The sequence below is a fragment of the Mastigoproctus giganteus genome, chromosome 11 (assembly GCF_048544385.1).
Source record: "Mastigoproctus giganteus isolate SK-2022 chromosome 11, ASM4854438v1, whole genome shotgun sequence".
NCBI classification, from domain to species: Eukaryota; Metazoa; Arthropoda; class Arachnida; order Uropygi; family Thelyphonidae; genus Mastigoproctus; species Mastigoproctus giganteus.
Genome location: NC_143585.1, coordinates 86,044,788 through 86,072,082, shown reverse-complemented (window position 1 = coordinate 86,072,082; position 27,295 = coordinate 86,044,788). Strand labels below are relative to the sequence as shown.

General features: G+C 35.6%; 1 protein-coding gene across 2 annotated transcripts in view; it reads right to left on the bottom strand.

The window, feature by feature from the left end:
* The window catches only part of LOC150078216 (hexokinase-2-like), a 92,935-nt gene that overhangs the window by 29,194 nt on the left and 36,446 nt on the right, over window positions 1-27,295 (bottom strand). For both annotated transcript variants that reach the window (XM_090385219.1, XM_090385220.1), the window contains exons 4-7: window positions 16,104-16,319; window positions 11,642-11,741; window positions 7,215-7,458; window positions 2,819-2,974 (exon numbers count right to left, since the gene is read on the bottom strand). In XM_090385219.1, coding sequence (XP_090241345.1) covers window positions 2,819-2,974; window positions 7,215-7,458; window positions 11,642-11,741; window positions 16,104-16,319 — 716 coding nt within the window. The remainder of the gene's footprint in view (window positions 1-2,818; window positions 2,975-7,214; window positions 7,459-11,641; window positions 11,742-16,103; window positions 16,320-27,295) is intronic.

The window sequence follows — 27,295 nt, the reverse complement described above, 5'->3', positions numbered from 1 at the left end:
AGTTATGTTCCACTGAAGGATATACTTGGTCGAGCAAGATCTATTCAGGTAAATCTGAAAATTATATAAAATCCATAGGTTTAGCTGAAAAGGTCTGTGAAGAGTTATCACAAGGACTTCTAAATGAAGGTCGCACCTTGTATGTAGACAATTTTTAACCAGCTACCATCTAGCATTATTGTTTCCTCATCAAAAAACTCACGTTGTTGGTATGTTATGAGAGAGTAAAAAATTTATGCCTAAAGAAGTCATGTACTCAAAGCTAAATAAAGGGAAGATGATCGCCAAGGAAGGAAAAAATGTAATTATTGTTCTAAAGTGGCGAGATGCTCGAGATGTGAGACTAACAACAAAGCATGCCCCAGAAATGGTTGCTGGACCCTCCACCAGTAAAGGAAGATGAAAAGAAGCCAAACAAAAACCACTTCTTCTTCTAGCATATAATAAGGGAAAAAGCAGGCATTGATCTGTTGAATCAAATGGGTTCATATGCCACAACGCTAAGAAAGGGGGTAAAGTGGTACCGGAAATTAGCGATAGAATATATATATATATATATATACCATACATCAGTTGTCAATGCCTACATGGTATACAAGAGTGACACGCAAAAACAAATAAAAATAAGAAGCTTTCGGGAAGAGGTAGTCAAGGATTTGCTAAATATAGAATGAAAAGAGAAACGTGAAAAGCCAAAATGTGGTAACACTCATATACTAATGGCAAAATTCTAAGCAAACAACAGGAAAGTTAGAAGAATGTGCATTTTTTGTTACGCAAAATTGAAAGAGTCGGAAGGAAGATTAGTTGCTAGCAGAAAGGGAAAAAAGAGTTTAAAAGTATTGCCCAGATTGTATTCATCAGCCTTTCATGTGGTTGGAGTGTTTTGGACAACACCATAAATCTTTATAATTTTGTAATTATAAAATTCTTAATAATAAAGAATTTTTAAATAATGACCAGTTACTCGCTTATTTTTTCTCATAGTGCCATGCAAATTTCATCACATGTATCACCGGAGGCCACGCTTTTCAAAAATAATGTAAATTTCCAACAGTCATCAGCGCTATACAGCCGACACAGCTCCCACTGAAACAGTGGGTGTCAGCAATATATTTCCGACGCAGCGCCTGAAAAACATAATGGTGTCAGACATATACAGCCGACACGGCAGTCAACAAGTTAAAGGGATACCTAAGGCTAAGGTTCCTGTTCTTGGAAAGCAAATAAGAAAGCCTGCATTACAAAGACAGTTTTTCAAGAATGGCTTGTGGGTTGTTTTTGCCCAGCTGTTAATAAAGGCTGCATCAAAAATAACCTTGTACATAAAGTGTTGCTAGTCTTTGATAATCCGGGGCACCCACAAGCTTCAGAAAATATATCTGAAAATAAGTTAAGGGTGCCTTCCTACCAAAAAATACAAATGCATTGTTACAACTTATAGAGCAGGGTATCATCACAAATTTCAAGAAATTTCACCAATAGTGAACCAGAGCAATCAGTGAAACTGGGCGTGTAATTATTGGCATCTTGGAGGGGAGGGGAAACTCCAGCTCTAAAAAAAAATTTGCAAGAAATTCAACACCTTTAAAGAAATAAATGTAGTTGACAAGGGAGAACTGAAATTTCCTTCAACTGCATGAATGATGTATGAAAAAAAAAAAAAAAAAAAAAAAAAAACAATATGGCCAGGATGATACAAAACTTTAGAGGATTATAAGAAACTGCAGAGCAAACCCAACTGTTCGCAACTAGGCAAACAGTTAGTCTTTAGAGAACTGAAAAAAAGATCATGTTGAACGAGTGATTGCTGTATATGATGAGACTAAGCCGTATAAATTGAGACCACAAGAAGGGGATGAAATTATGCAAAAACTCCTTTGTTGAGCTCCTCTCTTAAAGCAAAGTAGTAGTTTGAATCAATTTTCAAGCATTTAAAGGCATTAAAAAAGATTATCCCCACAAATGATATAGTCACTGAATGAAATGGCAAAGTAAGCAGAAATTTGCAAGTTTCTGTAAAATGTCACAAGAAGCAATATGCTAAAAAGATAAAGGATTCCATTCAACTATCATTGAGCAAATTTGGTACCCTCACAGTCCTGTTGGCATGGCTTCAGAAGATACAGAAACTCTACAGATGAGTACTTACGAAGACTGAACAAATGAAAACTAGTTCGTCTGAATAATTTTTAAATACTATTCATAAAACAAAAACTTCAAGTGAAGGTAATCCTTAAGCTTTAACAGTTTCATTGAATATTTTAATATTCTTCTATTGATCTACATACTACATTTAAATGGAACTGAGGATTGTATGGACGGTACTGTATTTATGGTGCCAATAACTGCTTAAAATAGGGTAATATCAAAATTTGTCTTAATTTTGGATGTTCAGGAATGAATTACTTATTGTATTTATGGGAAAAGAACTCTTAATATATATATATATATATCTTTTCTTCATGGAACCAATTAATGATGTATATAAAGGGATGCTTGTAACTGCATTGTGGTGGCCGATTCACATAAGTTGGCATGGTGCACTTTAGTAATCTTCAAACACATTGCGGAATGAGAAGATCAATACTACATAATTGAACAGAATGAAAAAAATAAATGAAGCAAAGAACTTTAAAATGTTACTTTATCTGTGCAATGTGTTGTATTGATTAATTTGGAAAAAAAATTCATCAAAATCATTCATCTGGCACTGTTCAAATGCTGACAGAATGCAGTTCTAGCTTCAGTTGGATTTCTATTTCCAAAAAGTTGGCGAGTATAATTATGTATAAACATGAAGTAATTATGTACTAACCTTTCAATCATGGAGATGTACTGTGTTTGAAAAGCATAAGGAGTGAAAAGTTGTTTTGATCCTATGCCTTGAAATAAAAGTCCTTTATTGGTCAGGGAGACTAATACTTGTCTCATTAGTTCTCCCATATACATTCCTGAAATCATTTTCTCAAACCTGAAATAAAGAATAACAGTATTTTATAACTTTATTTACAAGCTAAAATGGAATAAAAATACAGTAGAGTGTCTGTTATCCAGAATAACTGATGTCTTCTGGATAGCCAAATTTTATGGATAATCGAACATAAGGTAAAGTTAAATAAATTTAATCTTACCTTACAATTAAGTTAAATAATTAAGATTAATTAAATAAAAAAAATTATAACCAATCTCAGAAACAAGAAACATCCATCAAGTCATTTTTATACAAAACAGGAAAATTAGAAAGATTTTTAAATGCTCTTGGTTTTTTCAACTTACTGATAGTGAGTACGGACAATCTGTGCAAGTAGCACTGGCACACTAGCAATTATAACTTGCTCTTTTGTCATCTTAAAACCTGGTACAGGCATTTCTCTTTTAGTGGCTATGGCATTTCTTGACAATGCTTTCCATAATAAGCCTGTCTCATCAACATTATAAATATTTTCTTTCTCATAATTTGCTATAACTGAAGCAAACTTACAAGGACATTGCTGCCAATTCATCTGCAGAAAGTTTCTTGCCTTGAATATCTAGTTCATGTATACTGTGCCTCAGTTTAAGTTTTTCAGCCAACCTGTGCTTGCCTTAAAATCTTCATTACCTTTTTTGGTTAAAATCCAATGCTTTTTCAGACAAAATTGGGCCAGACACAATTTAGGTGAACCAGACTGGTTCACCTAAACTTTGCTTCTGAAGAAGCTACAAATTAAGTGCACTCTTTAAAGTGGCATTTTCAGATTTTGGCATTGTCTGTTTCCTGCTAGATCCTCCTTCACTATCCATAATCTACACAAATTCTGTTACAGCATTGGAAATCTTCTTGATGTCATAAATTGTTGAAGTCCCCACATTTAACTCTTTGGAAAGATTTCCTAAATTTTCTTAAGATTTCCTTTTTTAATTCTATTAATAATTTCCGTTTTTTGTTACAGTGTTAAAAACTATGCATTTTCTTTTCGTTCATATATTTTACCTTAAAAAAATGAGAAAAACAATAAATCGCACAGTTTCGGGCCGATATTATTCTTACTGAATCTGGAACTAAACTAATCTGAAATTCACTCATGGTTTCAGAGAAAACCCAGTAGTCTCTGTGATATTTTTCTAAAGCACATTTCTGAAGGTCACAACTACACAACAATAAAAACAATTTGCTGTTTTCGGTTTATTGGGCTTTGTTTATACAATCTGTTATAACCGGGTAGTAAACTCAATCTTTCGTTTATTAGAATCAAAATTCAATTTGCAAATGTGATCACTATACTTCCGTTAATAAAAAACAAAAAGATGAAAGATCAGCATTTCAAATTATTCCAGATAACCGACATTCTACTGTAAATTTATTTAGTATAAAGGATTAATACTTTAGAGTGCATCAATTATTCTCATCGTTTGTTATACACACTTTTGAAATAAAATAATTCACCAGATATAAATAATTCATAATATAGACATAAACAAGTCATATGTATTCAAATGAGCCATTTAATAGCTCATTTGAATGAGCTATTAAATTCTACCTACTGAGGTCAAGTTAGCAATTAAACTGCAGGACATCATTCTTAAACAGCTTCTTTATATTACTTTATGAGAAATGCTGTTTGCTTGCAGGGAAAGTCATGGCAATAAAATTACATCTTGAAACATCAGTGCCTACTAAGGGATGATTTTATTCATTGAACAAGTTAACTTCCATATACTTTATAATTCCTATAGTCTTAGAATTCAAAGTTTTAAATATTCTAGGTACATATTTGGCAATTTTAAAAGTGCCTCATTCTAATCTCAAATATCATAGTGGCCTACATTACCATAGAAAGTTTTCATTATGAAAGAATTTCCATTACATAAGGTACCAACAAAAGATACTACATGGTGTTTAGTTAAGCAGCTTGAAGAAACTGGTTGCCTTCTTGATCAAGAAAGCAGGTGCTGTGCTGGATGAAGCCAGACAAGATTTCTTCATATTAAGGAGTCCTAAGAAAAGCTTATGAGAGTTCTCACAAAACAAATAAACTCTACCGTTGTGAATTACCACCACATCCTTACCAACTCTACCGTTGTGAATTACCACCACATCCTTACCAACTCTACCGTTCTGAATTACCACCACATCCTTACCAACTCTACCGTTCTGAATTACCACCACATCCTTACCAACTCTACCGTTCTGAATTACCACCACATCCTTACCAACTCTACCGTTCTGAATTACTAGCACATTCAAGATATTTTGCTAAAATCAAGAAAGAAACACAAATGCATAGTGTTTTACAACAAGATTTCTAGGATTCTTGAAAATGAGCCACATTTTAAATGCAGTGTTGGATTTCTGAAGTCCAGTAACAAAATGCTTGTTACTGAGCTTTAGAAAATCCTTTTACCTTTATTAACAATTTTTTGCATTCTCAACAAGTTACAGTATTCCATACATTTTTCATTATTGGCATTTTTGGACTTAAGTTCATTGAAGGTACTTCCATTTCTGAACATTATATGGATGTTTTGCAGAAAGACTATTCCTTTTTTCGTGGGTTACTGAGTTGACACCACTGAAATGTGGTTCCAACAAGGTAGTGCAAAGCTTCACCCCACAGGTATTGTTAATCAATCTCAATAGATTTTAGATTTTTCAAAGGAATCTTTTGTAAGCAAAGCTCTCTTTCTCTCTCAGATTTCTTGATGTTCATGTGGGAGGTTTCACTCAGCCATCTATATTGCTCATTTTAAACCCACATGACTATTTTCAGTGGGAATATCTGAAACACATGTTCAAAACAAATCTTTTTTCAGTTTGTGATTTTCGATCTTAACAGAAGTTTGCAAAGCTGCACTGACTGTGAAATTTCATTATTTGACTTAGGCATGCCATTTCATAAAGAGGATATATCAAATGTTCTGCTTTAAGTACAATTACTTTAAATAAATAATTAACAAATTATGTTATGGTTTTTTAAAGAAATAACTGAAATAGTTTGAATTAAAAAAAAAAAAAAAAAAACTCTACACAACAACTCTGTCCTTTGTTTTAGTGAATATATTTATTTATCAAAAATTCCATTATATTTGCAAATAGACAAAAGCCCTTGCAGTTTGTCTATTTAGCCTCAATGTTCAGAAACTATTAAGTAGCTTTTTTTTTAAGTATATTGTGACTCTCTCTCATACCAGTTGGCATCTCTCACCGTGATTCAAAATGTCACCAAGTTGTGACTGCTGAACTAATGGATATGGTTATCTGCTGATAAAGTGTAATAACTATCACAACAGCCACCTAGGTAGAGGCACTGCATTTAAATAAATAGCACTGTACTTCTCTTATGAAAGTGTTGCCTATTTAGAGTGTAACACCAAGAAAATCTTGTAACAATAGCATCCCTAACTAGCTCTGCTTGAAAAAGCTTTAAGTTTCTCCCATCCAAATGGCAAGCAAGTACTGTAAATCTCCATGTAAATAGAGAAAATTGATATTACATTGTGTTAAAATAAATGATATGAGTACACTGCAAATTTGAAAAAGGCTAAATATACAAAGATTATATTTCTAGATATGAAACCAACACCTTCAGAATTATATCTGCAATAAGGCCTCTAAGGTTGGGATTATTCATACCACAAATTTAAACATATACACCAACTGTTTATAACTGATTTAATAATTTTGCTGAGGAAGGAGGTAGACACCTCCAAAAGCTTTAATAGTGTTTTTATCGATTTTAAATTTATATTTTAATGCATTTTAACTTATTTACTTATTTTATTTTATTTTTGTTGTTAATTAGTTTTTTGTAAATAATCATATTTTTTGTAAATATTATTTTACAGTCTTTTGTATCATTTTATTTTATTATTAAATCAGTTATAAACGGTTGGTGTATATGTTTAAATTTGTGGTACCTTCAGAATTACTTCTTGAGTGTTTTAGGTAAAAGATATATAAAACTGTTTTAGTTGTTTTCATTCTTCGGAAATAACTTTAAAGTATATTCAAGAAAATTTTTAAACAAATAAATACTAAACACAATTTTTATTGTAGTCTAAAAATAATTTTCTATAATATGACTTTTCCTACTTATTTATTCATCTCTCTCTCTCTCTCTCTCTCTCTCTCTCTCTCTCTCTCTCTCTCTCTCAATACAACTTTTTAATTACTATAAATAAGTAAATATTTAATGAATATTATAATGTTAGAACACATGATTAATACTAACAGCTGCTTTCTAGGATTAAGTGATCCATTATCAACTTCTTCGTCATATATGGTACGTATGAAATTTAGGCATCCATTATCACCAAATGCACCCCATTCTGTATTTACGATAACTTGTGCAGGTTCATAATGATCAGAATCCCAGAGATCCACATTTGTGTCTACTTTTTCCATATAAGAATAGTTTGGACGATTTTCTTGGTTAACGTATACAGTTTCCATGTAACTGGCATTGGTGCCAGTTCCTAAAAAAATAGTAAAAATATGCAATATTATGATAGATAATAGCATTTTCTGTTACACTGATTCCATTGTTAATATTTTAATGTAGTTTTCATTATATGTCTCTAAGGCTAATAACTGAATTTCAATTCCAGATTATCTTCATTTCTAACAATAAAAATTATCAATATTTAAAATAACTGAGCAAACAGAGCCCAAAAACATGGTAGTAGAATACTGGTTTCTTCAGTGGGCTGATATTAAAGCTAGTCTTGAACAAATTTAATTCCTTTAAATCTCAAGCAATATTCTTGAACTCCATGACAAATTTATGCATGTCAAAATTTGCACAAGTACTACCTCTATATTGCAGAGGTGACACTTGTGCAAATTTTAATTTCTTCTGCACAACAAAAATACAGCAAAAGAAATTAAACTTAAAAATTAAAAAATATATAAAAATTAAGTTAATGGAAAATTTGGTATTCCTCCAGCATGGTGGATGTTCAGTCTTCCTCAATGACTATTGGAATTTATGATCATAAAAAATCAAATCTTTACACATTGATGTATAAAATACACTGAGCGCTAGTTCATATAACTAAGTATGAAGCAGTGACCTGTAACATTCACTTTTGTACCACTCTTAAAATAGTTTTTATTTCAATTAGTATCACTGTTTGTGTTGAAGGAGGGAGGGAGACAGATGATAATTTTCTGGATAAACAAGACTGCTGTTGCTAAATATATTATCTGTTTGTGCAACGGTAATGTCAAAATAAAGAATATCATTACAAAACACTTAATTTTAAATATTTTGCTTTTATTCCAAGCACATTAAATGCATACAAAGTGCAACATGTGCCTGTGTGATTTTGTTGGCGCACCTGCTACAAGGTTAATCTCTACCACTAAAGGCAAGGTTAGCTTCACTTCCATTCCTTTCCCCAGTTCTTTAGTGAAGCAGTGGCCTCTCCTTTCATTATGAATTTGTTATTCAGTGATACATTGCACAGTTGTCCTGCAAACAGACTCTATCCCTCATGTTAAACTTCAATAAACTTAAAAAGCTGGATAATTACTTCTCAATCTGTGCTAAATCCTAAAGGAATGATACAGATTTTTCTCAACTTCTGTCACATAACAATTAGAGATGCCCACTTTTAAACTACTGTTATACAATCTGATTGCATAATCTTCCTTCTCTTAGGACACAGAATCTATGGGTATCCTTTTCATAATCACTTTCACTTAGGTAATATTTTATTTTATCTTGATATTGAAGGGGATGGATAGGTGAAATGGGATTTTTTTTTTTTTTTTTTTGGCTGATTCTGTATAAGCTTCCTTTCTTGCATTATTTGCCACTACTAATATTAATACAGTCCATTCCGGTTATTTGGGACACATCGGGACTAGTGCATTTTGGTCCGATTAAGCGGCTGCCCCAATTATCCGAAGTTTCACGTAAATAGTTAAAAATACAATGTACCCCCCCCCCCTCCCCTTTTTACAATTGGTTCAGTGTACCATCAAATCACATTACGATGAACTCAACATAGTAAAGTACGGTTCACTATACGATGTGCAGTAAGTGCCGGTCATTGTGATCACATTTGTGAATTGAATTTTAATTCTAATTAGTGAAAATAGGAGGAATATTATCCACAGGCTATAAAAGTAAAGATATATTAAGCACAAATTTAGCCTTTATTACCTTACCAATTAAAAACATTAAACAATATGTGAAAATCGGAAGAATATACGTGATAATCGGAATAATTAATACGTACTGTAATATATACATACGAACTAGTTGACAGTTCTGTTCACTGACATTTGTGGGTGGGGGTTAAAATTTAAAACTAAAAAGATAAGCAATCAATAACAAAGAACACGGCACACACAAATTGCAAGTAACAAGATACGCGCAAGTGAGAACAGAGTAACAAAGCTTTAAAAATAGGAATGAAGAGAAGATCTGAAAATTAATTTTTTATATGATTGAAGATTTCATGGAAGTGTAAACACATTTCACCATAATAACCCACAGAATTCCAGCTGTCGGTATTATCGCAAATTCAGTAAGATCGAGTTTACTGTCTGTTTATGATAGATTTCACTAACAGAAAAGCCCAATAAACAGGTGACTGCTAATTGTTTTATGGTTGTGACCTCCAGAAATCTGACCGAACTATGTGGTATGGTTGGAGACAATCGTAGGGTAATCTCCAGTGCTGCGGTCTCCTGCCCCAATTAAACGGAATTTTGTCCCAATTAAGCGAAGTAAACCCTGGCTATTTTCTCAATTGGGTTCTGTTTTTTTAAGATTTGTCCCAAATAAACGGCTGCCCCGATTAAGCGGTGGCCCAAATAACCGGAATCCACTGTATAATATACAGTGCAACCTCAATATAATGCATCTCTTATTAAGATTTCAGATATACCACAGGTATAAACATGTCTTCCAAAATGAATTATGAAAAAAAATTAGTGTATTCAAAGAACTAACAATTTCATATTAGAAACCAGAAAAAGTGACTACTCTATATACAGGCAGTTCTCACTTTATGAGTTCCCAGGTTTACGAGTTTTTTTTCCCAAGTAAAAAAAAAAAAAAAAGTAAAGTGCAGCCATTATCAACCCACTGCAGGATGGAAGCCTCCTCAACAATTCATGTTGAGGGAAATGGACCATAATCTGCCACGCTGGTCCAGTGCGGGTTGGCAGATCGACCGTATTCAGCAGTCAGGGGCTTGAACCCCGGTCTACTCAAAGAGTGTGTGCTACTGCACTCCCGCTCCTGCCCACTCGGCTACGGAGGCCGTCCAAGTATCAAGTATCAACAAAATCGAAAATATGAACATTAATTGCAAAAAATGAATGTTAAACATTCATAAATACCGCATTAAAAACCATGTGCATAGATATACAATACAGTGTACCCCGCTTTATGATATTAATCAGTTCCAGAGACACCATCGTATCATTAAAATATCGTAATGTGAATCCAATAACACATTGTGTTTTTTGGTAATTCGTTTCAAGATCTCAGTTGAAATTTTTGCTGTATAACTAAGCTATTTATCTCTCTAAAATGTTTTAAGGTCACGAGTATGACCTCAAGGCCATATAAAAGGTCATGAGCATGGTTTGTAAATTGTATTAGTTACAAATTCAAATCATTAAAATGCACTACCCTTTCATCGTTATCATATGTTCCATTATAAGAATAAATTTTAAACACCTTTCTGATATTTTTCTAAAGCACATTTCTGGAGGTCACGACCATAAAACAATAAAAAAAAATTGCACTTTCCAGTTTATTGTGCTTTTCTGTTACTGCAAGCAATAATAAATGGGTAGTAAACTCGATCTTCTTGCATTTGCGAAAATACTGATAGCTGGAATTGTGTGGGTTTTTATGTTATATCCAGGCATTTTTATGATTTTTATACAAAACAGGAAAATTAGAAAGATTTTTAAATGCTCTTGGTGTTTTCGACTTACCGATAACGAGCACAGATAATCTGTGCATCCCAGTAGCATTTGCACACATAGTAATTGTAACTCATTTTTTTCTCACCTTAAAACTTAGTGCAGCATTTCTCTTTTAGTGGCTAGGGTTTTTCTTGGCAATGCTTTCCATAATAAATGTTTACGAGAGGACATTGTGCACTTCACACAACACTGAACAAAACTGAAACTCAAACGACAAAAGGCCGACCAAATCCCCCCCTGCACACACCGAATTCATCAGAAGTTTTACACGTGCCTTAAAATTCTTGAAAAAGGGTTTAGAACCGCGATGTAAACCTTGATAAAATTCAGAGAATCGGAAATAGAAAATAAACACACGATTGAGGCAATACGTGGAAGAAACGTTCCTAGAAAAGGGGCTGTGAGCTCGCCCGCTGTCCATTATGGGGAGATCAAATTAAGTGCTAATCTAAACAAAACAGTGCAGATTGCCTGTCCGCGTCCGTTACAGAGAATGTCCGCTAGACAGAAGCTGAAAACACATTAAAACCAATAGAGGAGAGTTGGGGAATTTGAAAGTGTCCGTTGTAGAGAGGTGTCCATTAAAGAGAGGTGTCTGTTAGAAGAAGTTTCACTGTATTATATTTCAGTTTAGAAGTTCTTCATACAACAGTTATTTGTTTTAATAAAAGTCGAAAATTAAAAGAATTTGAAAAGAAACTATACCAATGATAAGTCCAATTCTGCATTCTCTGTTCTTATGAGCACATGACATCAGAGTACCAGTTGTGTCATTAAGTATAGCTACTACATCCACTTCAATATCCTGGAAAATTAAATATAATTGTTTTAAAAAAATGAAATAAAAAGAAAAGTACTGGCATATTTGAAACTGCTGGGCAAAACAAGTATACAGTAAAACTAAAATACACATTGTAATACGTGCAAAGCTGTTTCTACCAAATTGGTTGCTCTCAATAACCCTAACACCGCTCGTATCTATTTAAACATGAGGTGGCCAAGATAAGGAAAAGCAATAGAAGTGGTCTGTTTTAATTTTTAAGAGCAGACCAAGTTTAATTTTAATATAATATTTTATTTTTCTGTATCCGAACACCAGTCACTGATTTGGAGAAGTGTGGGCTTGAATTACATCAGAGACCGAAGGAATTCTTAAAGGACTTTTCGATCGGGATTGTAGTTATCTGACCTCAGGAAAAGGCAGTATAGTTTTTTCTTGGAAATCATTCCAGGATTTTAGTGCACACAACATGCAAGTCAGCCTTTTCTTGTACAGGCATACTACACTCAGCAGAATATGGCCTTAGCTGCCATTGTGCTATATATCACATTGGCAACATTGTAATAAAATAAAAAAATTTGCATCGAGTATTAAAATTTTTGAAGTTGACTACTAGACATAAGTAAGGAAAGTGTGTGGGGGGGGTGATGGCTCTTTGTTTTTAACAGACAGCCATATTTCTAGGAACTAGCTAAACTTTCAACTTAAAATCAGCTATTGCTGGGCTATTTTTACTATTACTCATTTTAACTGCTTTAAGGGTTGTAAATTAAATCTCCTGTAATGGAGAAGCATGCTATATGAGTGTCAAACAAATTTGGCAGTTATATAATATGCATGACTTTCATTAGAAAGAAATCAAGCTTACAAAACAAAATAAAATGTTTATCAATATATGGCTTTAACATATTTACTGCCGTTTATATATGAGAGAGTGCATTTCATGTGCCTTTAGTGTAACTTGCAATATTTTTTCTAGATTTTGATTGGATATCATTCTTCAGCCAGTATTTTTAAAAGTATTTTTCCACACAAAAAAGTGTCACATATTTGCATTACCAGCACAGGCAATGAACTTTGCTGAATGCACATTCAGTAACATGCATTCAGCAAAGTAATGATTAGTTATAGTGTTTGTCTTTCCACTTCATGTGAGATGGTTCACATTTTATGGACTTTTTTAACACCATGGTTGAATCATGCAGGGAAAAAACCATGTGACCTTTGGCCACTGCCATGGGTTGCATAGTTTTACCTTGAGGGTACTCAGATTTATCATCTGGCAAATAGGCAAAGAGGCCAAAGAATAATATGCAATTTACAGACAATACACTGATGTACTGTAGCCTTAATTGCTTTGGCAAAATAACAAACATACAAACATCTTGAATAAAATCACCATAGGTTTTGCATGTAAATATTTCTAGTTTATATCAGTTATACTACATATTCAACTTCACATTATATTTCACTGTAGCTCTTTATGATAATTCCCAAAGCAGTCAAAACAAAATGCTGGCTTTTCCATGAGACACTTCTTGTTAATAGTATGTCGTATTTTTCCTGCTGCCAGACTGAAGGCATGGACAACATCTTTTTCACATTACATGTCCCTTCATGTTTAGAGGGAATTTCACAAATGCACAAGAAATGTTCTTCAGCATTCTTCTAGTGACAGCAACCTATGAAAGAGTAGCAGGGTACTCCTGACCTTGTGAGACTAGCTTTCTTTTGACAGCAAGGCAAAAGTCATATAAATTAATTTTTTTTCCTGAGCTTACTAAAGTTTTTAAATGAATTCAGAAGCATAATTTGAAAAATATGAATTGCCAATTTTTTCTACCAATGAATTTCCTTTCTTTCACATTGATAGAAAAACGTCATTTGGTCTTTATGATCTACTCCAGACATATATTTGTTATATTCAGTAATGGCACTGAGCATCATTTTTGTTTGGCCTCTCTTATTTTTGACTTCTAACATTTTGTATCCAAACTCAGCAGAAATTATTAGAACTTCTCTCTTGTCTTTCCATTTTGAAACAGCTACACCATTGGCATTCCTGCATATACTTTCACCAATTTTTACTTTTGATATTGAGACATTCTTTGTAATGTACCAGAACAGTAAGTTTTGGCCTCAAGTACAGGGCCACTGCAAAGGTGAGGTAGGTGTCACCAAAATGTTTTATTACATATATTTTTTTTACTATTGATTTTTAAACATATGGATAGGAAAACATTTTTAATAATAAAGGTGAAAATTTTTCAAATATACCATAAACATAAACAGTGATATTGCACACTTGCACAGAACAGCCCCATCTGTACCACCTTAAAATTTCAATTATTTCTATTGTAGTTATAAATTTTCTCACTAGATGCTAGTGAGACATGAACATGTAACACATGGTATGCAAGTCAGTTGAATCTGATTGGCTAACATTTATCAGTATTCAACATGGTAGATGGTAGGCAAATAATTTATTTGAAATAAATAAGTGAAATTGCAGACCTATGTTAATTTGTTCATTATCCATATCAGTGTTTCATATTTATATTTCACAGTTACAAAATAATTTGTTACTGCTTCATATTTTACTTTTTGATGTGTAAACATCTTTGGCGGCACCTACTAAATTTCAGACTGTAGTAAAACCAATTTGTCGTGATTTTATGAAACGGAAATGGTGTCAGTTACTTTCCGGATAGGGTTTGACATAACTCAGACACTTTCTGGAAATTACGTTATTGACGTCACTTCCTGAAAGTAAATATTGAACAAAATAAAAGAGCATCTCTGACAGTATCTCTGTTTTCTCATTGCGAAATGAATGTGTAGCATTACCATCACATGCTTGTACTTTCTGAGATCCTGAGCCAAGTCACAGGATAGCGTATTATGAGTGGATACTGTCGGATCTCATCAGTACTACATGTGTAGCAGATCTCATCAGCATTGCATGTGTAATTTGTGACAAAGCATGACAGCGTAACATGATCCAAGTGGTATGGTCTCTTGTATTTGTCAAAACAATTCTCTTTCCATCATGTTAACTGAAACAGGCACATTGATCACTTGGCTCAGAATGCTGTATTGTCCATATGCATGTCTCAGATGCCTTATTTACATGAATGGTAAGCAAGGAGAAATAACCCTCTCTATCACTAAATCCAACTTCAGTAAATGCAATGGAATTTCTGGGTAGACAAAACCATTTAACTTACATAGCACTGGAATGGTGTTGTTCTTAAGCAATCCTCTGCAACTATTACACACAAGAATCCCATCGATGTCAACATCAGGAAATGCAGTGCATATCAATGGTACGTCTTTAGCAGCTGGTTTCTTTGTGTCATTTTCAAACCATAGACAATCACAAATGTAGCATATAGAACAGAAATCATTTCTCATAAATATCCTTTCAAACTCTCGATGGATGTTCTTATGTAAATAGTAGTTTGTCTAAATAAAAGGAGCTTGATCATTTAAATTCATCTGCTCCGCAATTAGAGAACTGTTCTGCTGTGCACAATTAACACTCACTTCGGGTACATTGTTGTTAGATAGAGCAGCATTGCTGGTTGAAGGCACTGCTAAATCCAATGCTTGATTTTCTGTTTGCCTTTTATGCAATCTCAATAGCCTTTGTTGTTCTCGCACACTCATTACTGTCTCCATGTTGATACTCTCGACAATGCTCTGTACTTGACTTCAGCATCATTGAACACAAATGTAATAGCAGTGTGGCATTCAGTCCCTTTCACTGCTCAGAAAATTATTGATGTGAAAACATCTATGGAATGTAATGAAAATGCAGATTGTAACAATACAAATACTTGTATTGTTGCAATCATACTATTCAACAAATGGCTACAATGAAATGGGTAATTAGGGTATTGGCCTAACTTCTTCCAAACGTTGATTCAGTAGAGTAAGCAGCGGACATGTGCATAAAACATTACATCATTCATACTAAATATTTCGGACTGAAGTATGCTGCTAATGTCACTACCATTGATTCGGTAGAGTAAGTAGAGAGAGTGAGCATAAAACGTTACATCATTCATGATTTCAGTTCTAGCTGTTCGATTTTAAAATGGTTCTGATTTTCATCAAAGATGTTTACACAAAAAACATCTTTCTTACATATAGGTTGATTGGTGGAACAAACTTCCACCTGTTGTTGTGGAAGTGGGCAGTTTGAATAAATTTAAGAACTAGACAAATTATTGGTGGGGATAGACAGGCAATGTGGGAGGTTTTTTTTTTTTTTTTTTTGGCTGACGCTTTATAAGTTTGTTTTCTTGTATCTTTTACCCCTAATAATACTAATAGTGAAAATAAACACAAATAAATCACATTTAATAACTGAACTGTACTTACTGCTCTTCTTTCTACTGCTTCTTGCAGGAGTCGTACAACATCTTCTCCTTCAACTCCACTACATTTAAATCCTTTGGTCCAGTTAGTAAGGCGAGCACTGTTCAAAGCTTCTTGTTTGCATGGAAAGCTAAATGTGAAACCAAGGGGTAATCGTTGATCTTTAATGTCCAGTTTCTCCATAAATTTTGCCAGGCATTCCGCAATATGATCAAATAACTGTTAAAAACAAACACTGAGATGCTGTCATGTGTTTCAAAATTACTCTCATCTATACAATGGTATAATACATTAGAACCTCACTAATTTAAACTAAAGGGGAAAGGAGTAATCTAAATAACTAAAAAAGTCCAAATTATAAAATATAACTATACGTAAATTTAAGTTTTCAAGTCATATTTCATAAAAACAAATAAATTTATTCACAATTCAGCAACATATGTTAATTTTGATAGTAATTAGTACACAAAAATAAAAAGAAAATTGTATGAAAATGTTTAAAATTAAACATTGCATGAAAAACGGAATGGAATAAAGAGTTCAAATTAAATAATACAATTTTTTAACAATGCATGCTGTTGTTGTTTTTTAGAGCATTAGCAACTAAGGCCATATTGCTCCGGGATATGCGGTGGTCATTACCTGACCTTTCCGCATCTTCCATATTTGGTGGTGACGGGCTCGAACCCCGGTCTAATCAAGAAGCATGTGATACGCACTACTGCTCCTTCCCACCTGGCTACGGAGGCGCGCCAACAATGCATGCCCCACCCCAATCATTCATTTTTGAAGAAATTGAAAATTTTCTCTTGAGAAAAGGTCCTATTGTTTTGCCATTTCATAAAGTTGTTCTTCATTTCTCTTAGAATGTATAAATATTTTTTGAATTACTCCTCAGCAGATAACTTTATTATTGATATTCTTATTAAAAATTTAATAATAATATCAAGGCAACTTCTGCCTTTGTGTTACTTAACGTTTTCTTCTTCACTTTATTCTTCTTTTCCTTCACTTCACTGGAAGATTCTTCCCCTTGAAACTTCTAGCCACCCTCTTACATCTTCCAAATTAAAATAATTTTTGCCACTGTTATGCACCATACTTCTGACACTCTTTATCTTTGATTCCAAATAAATAAATAAATAAGAATATTGCTATCATTCAACAACTTTTCCCATGCATTTACTGCAGTACTTTATTCCAACTTGCAGGCCAACTGTAAACAGCATATTTGATGTTATAATTTCATTTCATACATTTTTCTTTGACTAATACACTTTTCTCCATTCAATGCTAACATTCTTATGGGAATCTGGAGGACTTGACCACTTCTAACCACAAAAAATTTGATCAAAGCACGTTGTTTGCTAATATTGCAACTGGAAAGCGGAGCAGACATGATTACACCCCAAATATATAAAACAGACGCAGGCAACTGGCAATACACATGTAGACTTGTCTAATAACATAGTAGATATGATGACTTTGAGAATGTATTTTGACATGTGGTGTTGGTATTACACACAAATTGCCTTTTGCCTTTCAATTTACTCTCCTATATATATTTTGCTAAAAATGGTGTTTATTTTACTACAAATAGTACTGTAGTCTTATGCTGTATAGTTTGTAGACTAGTATGTTTTGACATGTACATATTAATCTACAAACAATAAAACATCATAATAACCAAGTTTTATTGCAGAGCTTCAAAGGACAAGGAAAATAAGAAAATACTGAATGATGTTATGGAAAATAACTTGCACATATATACAGTCTAACCTCTCAAATATAGGCAACCCTGGACTCAATTCTTGAAAATCTTGAAGTTTTCCAGATTTGGGTGGTTATATTATTATTATCTTTGGAAAATTAAATGCACTAGGCATAATCCTTATGGGTTTTGATAATTAACTATATAATATCGGTGTAAATACACCATAGTTAACCCATATATTAGAGCTACGATTGTAGCGTAGAAGGCATCGTTTTAATTGTATCTCATAATGTGGTTGCCTTCACAACAAGATAGCTACTATTGAATTACTTCAAATAAATAACACTTCTCTAGTAGAGAAGGCTACTGTTATTTATTTTCAGCGGTACCACCACCCAGACGATTGTTTCGAAGCTGTTTGGCTTCGTCATCAGTGGGCGGGCAGGTACCTAGGTAATACAACAAGCCATCTCAGTTGCGAAGTTATATCCACATTATGAGAGATGCCAAAAGGGTGTGGTGGTAATGTATTTGGAAAATTAAATGCACTAGGCATAATCCTTATGGGTTTTGATAATTAACTATATAATATCGGATGTGTTATTTATTTGAAGTAATTCAATAGTAGCTATCTTATTGTGAAGGCAACCACATTATGAGATACAATTAAAATGATGCCTTCTACGCTACAATTGTAGCTCAAATATATGGATTAACTATGGTGTATTTACACCGATATTATATAGTTAATTATCAAAACCCATAAGGATTATGCCTAGTGCATTTAATTTTCCAAATACATTACCAAAACACCCTTTTTGGCATCTCTCATAATGTGGATATAACTTTGCAACTGAGATGGCTTGTTGTATTAGCATTAGTAGAGGCATATGATGCAAGAAAGCAAGCTTATTCAGCATCAGCCAAAAAAAAAAAGAAAAACCCCACTCCCATTTCACCCCTCTGTTCGTTCGAAATACCTGTCCAGTTGAGCTTTAAATTTGTTTAGGCTATCAACTTCTACAACAAGTGATGGAAGTCGGTTCCACCAACCAACCAACCACCCGCTGGCCAAAGGCAAATTTCCGCACATCTATCCAACATCCGTCCTTCCTCAATTTGAATTTATGCCCTCTGAGGTGATTATTCTGAGCAAGATGAAGAATCCCATTGGCATTGAGCATGCTCAAACCATTCAAAGCCTTATACACCTCTATCAGATCACCTCGCCGGTGCCTAGTCTCCAGACTCTGTAATTTGCAAAACTATAAGCCTTCCTTCGTAAGAGCAACCCTTTGTTCCATTCACTAATCTTGTTGCCCTTCTCTGTACCCGTTCCAGCAGTTCTACATCCTTCTTGAAATGAGGCCTCCAGACCTGTATACAGTACTCAAGATGTGGCCTGACCACTCAAGATGTGGCTAGAAAAATTCCTGTATATCATTGACAAGACACCATGAGCTACTCTTGCAGCTCGTCTGCACTGCTCAGAGAACTTCATATCTGCCTGCACAATTACCCCCAGGTCCTTTTCATTCTCCACCACTGTCAGTGTAGTACCGCAGAGTTGATACGTTGCTCTGGGGTTACTGTTTCCCATATGTAGTACTTTACATTTGTCAATGTTAAACTTCATTTGCCACCTCTCAGCCCATCTGTTCAACCTTTCCAGATCCTGTTGCAGCAGCATAGCGTCAGTAGTGTCCTTAACAACCCTGCCAACCTTTGTATCATCTGCAAACTTGGACATTAAACTTGATATCCCATCATCAATATCATTCATAAACACCGAAAACAACAACGGACCCAACACTGAACCTTGAGGAACTCCACTAATAACATTAGTCCACGTTGAGCAGTGTCCATTGATTACCACTCTCTGTCTTCTGCCACTCAACCAACCCCTTATCCATAGCAGCAATTTGCCTCCAATGCCACACTGCTCCAATTTGTGCAGCAGTCTTCCATGTGCAACAGTATCAAAAGCCTTTCTAAGATCCAAATATATAATATCAAAGTTATTCCCTGCATCCAGTTCTTTTGTGACTACATCATAGTATCCAATCAAATTGGTCAGGCAAGACCTGCCCTTAACAAAACCATGCTGCGTCTGAGCTATAACTGAATTCTTGTCTAGATGATCCTGCAGTGCTTCTTTAACCAGTGCCTCCATTAATTTACCTGGAACAGAAGTTAAACTAACAGGTCTATAATTACTTGTGTCAGCCTTTGATCCTCCTTATTACCTGAGTACCTGCCCGCCCACTGATGACGAAGCCAAACAGCTTCGAAACGATCGTCTGGGTGGTGGTACCGCTAAAAATAAATAACAGTAGCCTTCTCTACTAGAGAAGCGTTATTTATTTGAAGTAATTCAATAGTAGCTATCTTGTTGTGAAGGCAACCACATTATGAGATACAATTAAAACGATGCCTTCTACGCTACAATCGTAGCTCAAATATATGGGTTAACTATGGTGTATTTACACCGATATTATATAATTATTATTATCATAAAAGAAGATGAAAAAATATTGCATTTACCACAAACAGTACTATCAAAGTGTAGCTTTTTTTTCTTTGAGAAAGATAACAAACAATATAGTGAAATATATTTCACATTTCGCATTCAAAAAGTACCATACTGTGTAGAGTATATATATTATAATAATAAAATTAATAATAGCCACATAGTGCAAGGACTCGAGTAAATAATACAAAGGTCTTTGAGATAACAGAGGAGGAGAAAAAGCAGTATGTACTGGAACTTAAGAACAAGTTTGAGCTTCTGCAGACTGCTGAGGACCAAGATATCGACGAGGAATATTACAACTTTCTGAAAGTGATAAAGCCCAAGAATCCTATAGGGAAAAAGAAATCCCCAGAAGAAAAAATTAACCAAGAAACACTTGTCATGATGAACCAAAGACGACAAATGAAGAGCAAGAAAAACACTGACAGGGAAAAAATTGAGTATACTGAGTTATGCAAAGCCTTTAAAAAGAGACTCAGAGAGGACATAAGAAGATTTAACACAAGAAAAGTAGAACAAGCATTAAGGGAAAACAAAGGATTTAAATCAGCAGCCATGAGCAGTAATACACAAAGACAAATGATACTCAAACAGAAGAATAGCGATGGTGTACTTATAAACAGCAGAGAAGGCATAATTCAAATAGCAGAAGACTACTATAGAGAATTATACAAGGAGCGAGGGAATGATACCAGCAGTTGGGAAGATGGATTGCAAAGTAGCAACACATACGACATACCCGATATTCTTCCTGATGAGGTAGAACATACATTGAAGAAAATGAAGAATCAGAAAGCCCCGGGGGAAGATGAAGTTACTGTAGAGTTGTTAAAATTGGGAGGAAGAGACATAACACAAAAACTGGCAAGGCTCTTCACAAAGTGCATTAGAAAAGGTGTGATGCCTAAGCATGGAATAATGCAATCATAGTTTTGCTGCATAAGAAAGGAGATAAACCAAAAATTGGAAATTATAGACCAATTAGCTTGTTATCCCACATCTACAAGTTGTTCACAAGGGTCATTACTAACAGATTAGAAAGAATACTTGATGAGAATCAACCGAAAGAGCAAGCTGGCTTTAGGACAGGATTCTCAACTATGGATCACCTTCACGTGATATCACAGCTAATGGAGAAAGCAAATGAATAAAAAACACCATTATGCCTGGCATTTGTGGATTATGAAAAGGCATTTGACTCCATACAGCATAAGGCAATGTTTCGGGCACTGGAAAGACAAGGCATAGATACCCCATATATTATGATTTTGAAGAAAATATATGAGAGTGCTACCTCCTTTATTAGACTAGACAAAGACAGTAGGAAATTTAAAATCGAGAAAGGAGTTCGACAAGGAGACACAATATCTCTGAAGCTGTTTACTGTTGCCCTTGAGGAAGCTTTCAGAAGATTAGACTAAACCATTTACAATTTGCAGATGACATTGTGGTCATAAGCCACGATCCCAAAGAATTAGAGGAAAATCTTAATCAGTTATGCACAGTTAGTAAGGATTTTGGACTAAAGATGAATATGGCTAAAACAAAAGTAATGATGAACAAGTATGCCACAGAAAGGGAAATAATGATTGAAGGAGCAGTAATTGAAAAGGTGGAATCATTGGCATTGAACATGCTCAAACCATTCAAAGCCTTATACACCTCTATCAGATCACCTCGCCGGTGCCTAGTCTCCAGACTCTGTAATTTGCAAAACTTAAACCTTTCTTCGTAAGAGCAACCCTTTGTTCCATTCACTAATCTTGTTGCCCTTCTCTGTACCCGTTCCAGCAGCTCTACATCCTTCTTGAAATGAGACCAGACCTCATTTAAGTTTGCAAATTACAGAGTCTGGAGACTAGGCACCGGCGAGGTGATCTGATAGAGGTGTATAAGGCTTTGAATGGTTTGAGCATGCTCAATGCCAATGGGATTCTTCATCTTGCTCAGAATAATCATCTCAGAGGGCATAAATTCAAATTGAGGAAGGACGGATGTCGGATAGATGTGTGGAAATTTGCCTTTGGCCAGCGGGTGGTTGGTCGGTGGAACCGACTTCCATCACTTGTTGTTGAAGTTGATAGCCTAAACAAATTTAAGGCTCAACTGGACAGGTATTTCGAACAAACGGAGGGGTGAAATGGAGTGGTGTGTTTTTTTTTTTTTTTTTTGGCTGATGCTGAATAAGCTTGCTTTCTTGCATCATATGCCTCTACTAATGCTAATACTTATCTGGGACAAGTTATTAGCTGTAATAATGATAAATGGCTGGAAGTCAAGAGAAGAATAAATTTTGGTTGGATAGCATTCAGGAAATATAGTCACATACTGAAGAGCAATATCCCAGTTTGTCTGAAACGTAAAATAATGAACCAATGTATACTCCCCACCATGACTTATGGAAGTGAAACTTGGGCACTCACCAAAAGAATGGAACAGAAGCTGAGAACTACACAGCAAAGAATGGAACGAATTATATTGGGAATCAGACTGTTAGATAAGAAGAGAAACACATAGATTAGGCAGCAAACTCAAGTAAAGGACATTCTTATCAAAACTAAAGAACTAAAATGGTCTTGGGCAGGACACATAGCTCAAAGACATGATGACAGATGGACTAAGAAAATAACAGAATGGTACCCAAGAGGAGCTAGAAGAAAACCTGGAAGACAAAGGCGGAGATGGATAGATGAAATTCATGAGTTTTTGGGTAGTAAATGGATGGCCAGTGCTCAAAACAGAAGGAACTGGAAAGTTGCTGGAGAGGCCTTCATCCTGCAGTGGATTGAAAATGGCTGATGATGATGATGAGGAGTGCAAGGAAGCCACAGGCTTTTGCTGCTCTGGCCAAGAAAAAAAAGAGTAAATAAGAAAATACAAATTATTTGCTTCCCTCCTCACACAGGTAACTGTCCAGATGACCTTTGAATTAATTAAAATTGTCAGCCTCATCTACCTGTAAAGGCAACCTGTTCCAGCAATCAATGACTCATTGGCTAAAAGGAAACTTCCTGCAATCTAGTCTCCACCTCTTCCCCTGTAATTTGAATTTATGCCCTCGAGTTCTGGAATTCTCTATAACAGTGAAAATTCCACCTTCATTCATTTTACTAACCTTTCTCAGAGCTTTATAAACCTCAATCAGGTCACTTCTGAGGTGCCTAGTTCCAAGCCTCGTACCCCCGTACCAAAAGGTCACCCTTTTGCTGATCTCACCATGTGAGTTGCCTGTCTTTGGACCCTTTCAAGAAGTTCAATGCCTTTTTTCAGATGAGGTCTCCATATACTGGAACAAAGTATTCGAGCCTTATACAGCAAGATTATGACCTCTATATCCCTATAGGATAATGTTTGATAAATCATCAATAGTCAGGACAACATTCATTTTCCTTGCTGCCTGTTTACACTGCTCAGAAAACTTCATATCTGCCCATACTATAAATATCCCGGATCCCTTTCTTCCTCTATTGTTTTTAATTCAACCCCACTAAAGGTATAATTTATTTTGGGGTTGCTATTCTCCAGGTGTAGGACCTTGCATTTGCTGCATTAAAACACAGTGCCACTTTTCTGACCATTCTGGCAGCCTGTTCAATTCATCCTGAAAGAGCACTGCTTGGTACTGATCATTAACTACTCTATCAATCTTGACATTGGCTGTGAATTTTGACATCATGCCTTCTATCCCATCATCAATTTCATTTGTGAAAAACAGAAACAATAGTTTTCCAAGAACCGATCCTTGGGGGATCCCCACTTGCGACTTTACACCAATCGGGTCCTTGAGGTTGTCACAGACATTCTCTCAGATAGGCCAGACAAGCTGTACTTGCTAACTGGGAGTCTAAAACGCTGATGGAACTGATATTCGGGTGACACTCAAGTCAAGTGGACCCAATTTCAGCGAAGTCCAGATGGTCTGTGACAGCCAAATCCTCTGCATGCACCTTCACGATGGTGGAACTGTTAGTAATCCTGGGTATAACCTCCATGCACAAGCACACTGTGGGTGACTACCCAGGTATGAACCAATGTAAGCAGCGGTCGAGGTGTGGCACCCACACCACACGGAGGAATGCTGCACCTCTGTGTTACCAGGCAATACTAGGTGGTAGATGACTCTCATCAACCGGTACAATACCACCACTTTGCTTATTGGAGGCTTGAAGTGGTGAAGCCAATGTTTAGTCTCCAGAGCTAAGTTCCGGTCAACTCTTCCATCATGCAGTATGATTGTGACTTTTGAGGTTATGATGAACATCATGGCAAGATCCAATATTCCTTACATTTCGAGGGTACAGCTCTAAAACGGTGTTTGCAGGCCGGCCGCTAGTTAGTACACCGGACCGAACCTATTGGTAACTCTCTAGGAGGCTTCCGGATCAGCTAGTGTATAATCTTGATACCACTACTCTGCCCAGATAGCGAATGGAGGGAGTCCGAGTAGTGTGTATGCCGGGAGCATTGTCGAGGCCATGCTATGTCAAGGATCTGGGTATATTCTTACCATGTGTTCGCCACATCCAAAAATTTCATTACTTCATACAGCATGTCCCACCCACTATCCACCTACTATTGAATACACCATAAATTGTCAAACTAATAGAGCAAGCTTATCTGTGAAAAGATCTAAACCTCCCAAACACTTCTTAATTCATTTCACAAATATACGTGGTGTCAATTCTAATCTGAACTATGTTCATTTCCACTTGCAGTCTGCCAAACTTCATGTACTTTTTCTGACAGAATCTCAGTTATCGGTTGATTCAAATACTGCTCATCTCAGATGCCCAAATTATTCGCTGTATGATTCCTTTCGCTTCAAAGGTGGTACATGTGCATATGTCCATTCTGATATTCCCTGTCAGAGACTTAGCAATTTAGAATCTCCTCTCTTTGATCTTCTCTGGCTTAAACTCTCTCTACCTCATTGTGTCAAATTCATCTGTTGTCTCTACCGTACTCCCAACTCCACTAATCACTTGGAGCTCTTTGACGTCCTCTCTATGCAACTTGACTTTCTCCAGTCCAACTTTCCTAACAGTGAGATAGGTAATTTTCCTTGGTGATTTTAATGTTCACAACTCCAGCTGGCTTCCATTTTCTAGTCACACCGACCCAGCTGGTTGAGATGCTGAAGCTTTTGCAATTACTAATGACCTTGCACGGATTGTTAATTTTACTACAAGAATACCGGACAATCCTAATCATACAGCCAACACGCTTGATCTTTTTCTCACAAACAACCCTTCTAAGTACACGGCCGAAATGAAAGGTCCTTTAGGTCTTTTCTCCAATGGAGGCTTTATCTCATGGCTATTCCCAACCTCATGTTGTTTGGCATTACAAGAATGCAAAATGGGATGACCTGCAAGATTTCTTTTCCTTGGTCGGATTACTGTTTCAAAACTTCTGATGTCAACATTTACTCAGATCGTGTCAGTGAAATTATTCTTATAGGAATGGAATCCTTTATCCCACACTCCACTTTAAAATCTCGTCCTTTATCTAAACCTTGGTTTTCCAATACATGTGCTATGGTTGCTCAACAAAAGAATGTTGCATATCATAATTGGCTTGTTTCTAATTCTTCAGTTTCATTGTCTACCTACACCAAAGATTGCAACAATTGTAAAGCAGTTATTAATCAGTCTAAACTAGAGTTTGAACAGGCTAAGAGTAGAAAACTTGCTTCTTGCCCTAATAATGGCAGCCGAGCATTCTGGTCCCTTGCCAAAGCTATTGGCCGCAACTTTTGCCCATCTCTGCTTCCACCTCTGTCCAAACCAGATGGTTCTGTTGTCACTTCAGCCAAGGATAAAGCTGACAGGCTAGCATCCCATTTTTCTTCCAACTCATGTATTAATGATCTTGGTAAAACACCTCCCACCATTCTCCATTCAATGCGTCCTGTGGTCTTCCATCAAAAGGATGTCAGAAGGATTTTGACGAATCTTGATGCTAAGAAAGCTCCAGGTCCTGATGGTATTTCTCCACTTGTTCTGAAAACCTGTGCTCCTGAACTTACTCCTATTCTTTGCCGCCTTTTTTCACTTTCTTATTCCAAAGGTGTTTTTCCTTCTGCTTGGAAATTTGCTCATATTCAGCCAGTTACTAAAAAGGGTGACAAATCTCTCCCATCCAATTATCGTCCCATTGCAATTACTTCTACTCTTTCTAAAGTAATGGAGAAATCAATTAACCACCAACTCCTAAACTACCTAGAAACATTCCATCTGATCAATGATCGCCAGTAGATTCCATCAGTGTCGATGCACTGGTAATATTCTGGCTTATGTTACCCATTTATGGACTAATGCAGTGGAAAAGTTCGGTGAAACACAAGCAGTTGCTCTTGACATCTCAAAGGCTTTCGATCGTGTTTGGCATAAAGGTCTTCTAAACAAGCTTCCATCTTATGGTTTGCCAACTGTTTTTTTAATTGGTTATCCAGTTTTCTATTTGATCGCTCACTGAGGGTGATGGCTCTCTGTCTTCTAACTTCTCCACTAATGCCGGTGTACCCCAAGGTTCAGTTCTTTCCCCCACTCTTTTCCTCTCGTATATTAATGACCTTCTTCCATTGACTGGAAATCCTATCCATAGTTTTGCTGATGATAGCACATTGCATTCCACTTTCCATTTTGAGAAACCTTGCCCTGCTCAATCAGCTTCAACTTCTCGAAAATCTGCTACCAATTCCTTAAATGCCGACCAGGTAATTCTCCAGCGGGGCAAAGACAACTTAGTTGATTTCAACCTTCTAAAACTCAGTCTTGTCTTATATCTCGCAAAAAGGAGTCTTCTGCTCCTATGCTTATCTTCGGTGACACTCTGATTACTAGGCAAAATCATATATCTCTTTTTGGGATTACCCTGACTTCTAATCTCTCTTGGCACAAGCACATTGCAAATATTGCTTCCTCTGCATCTAAAAACTTGGTTTTC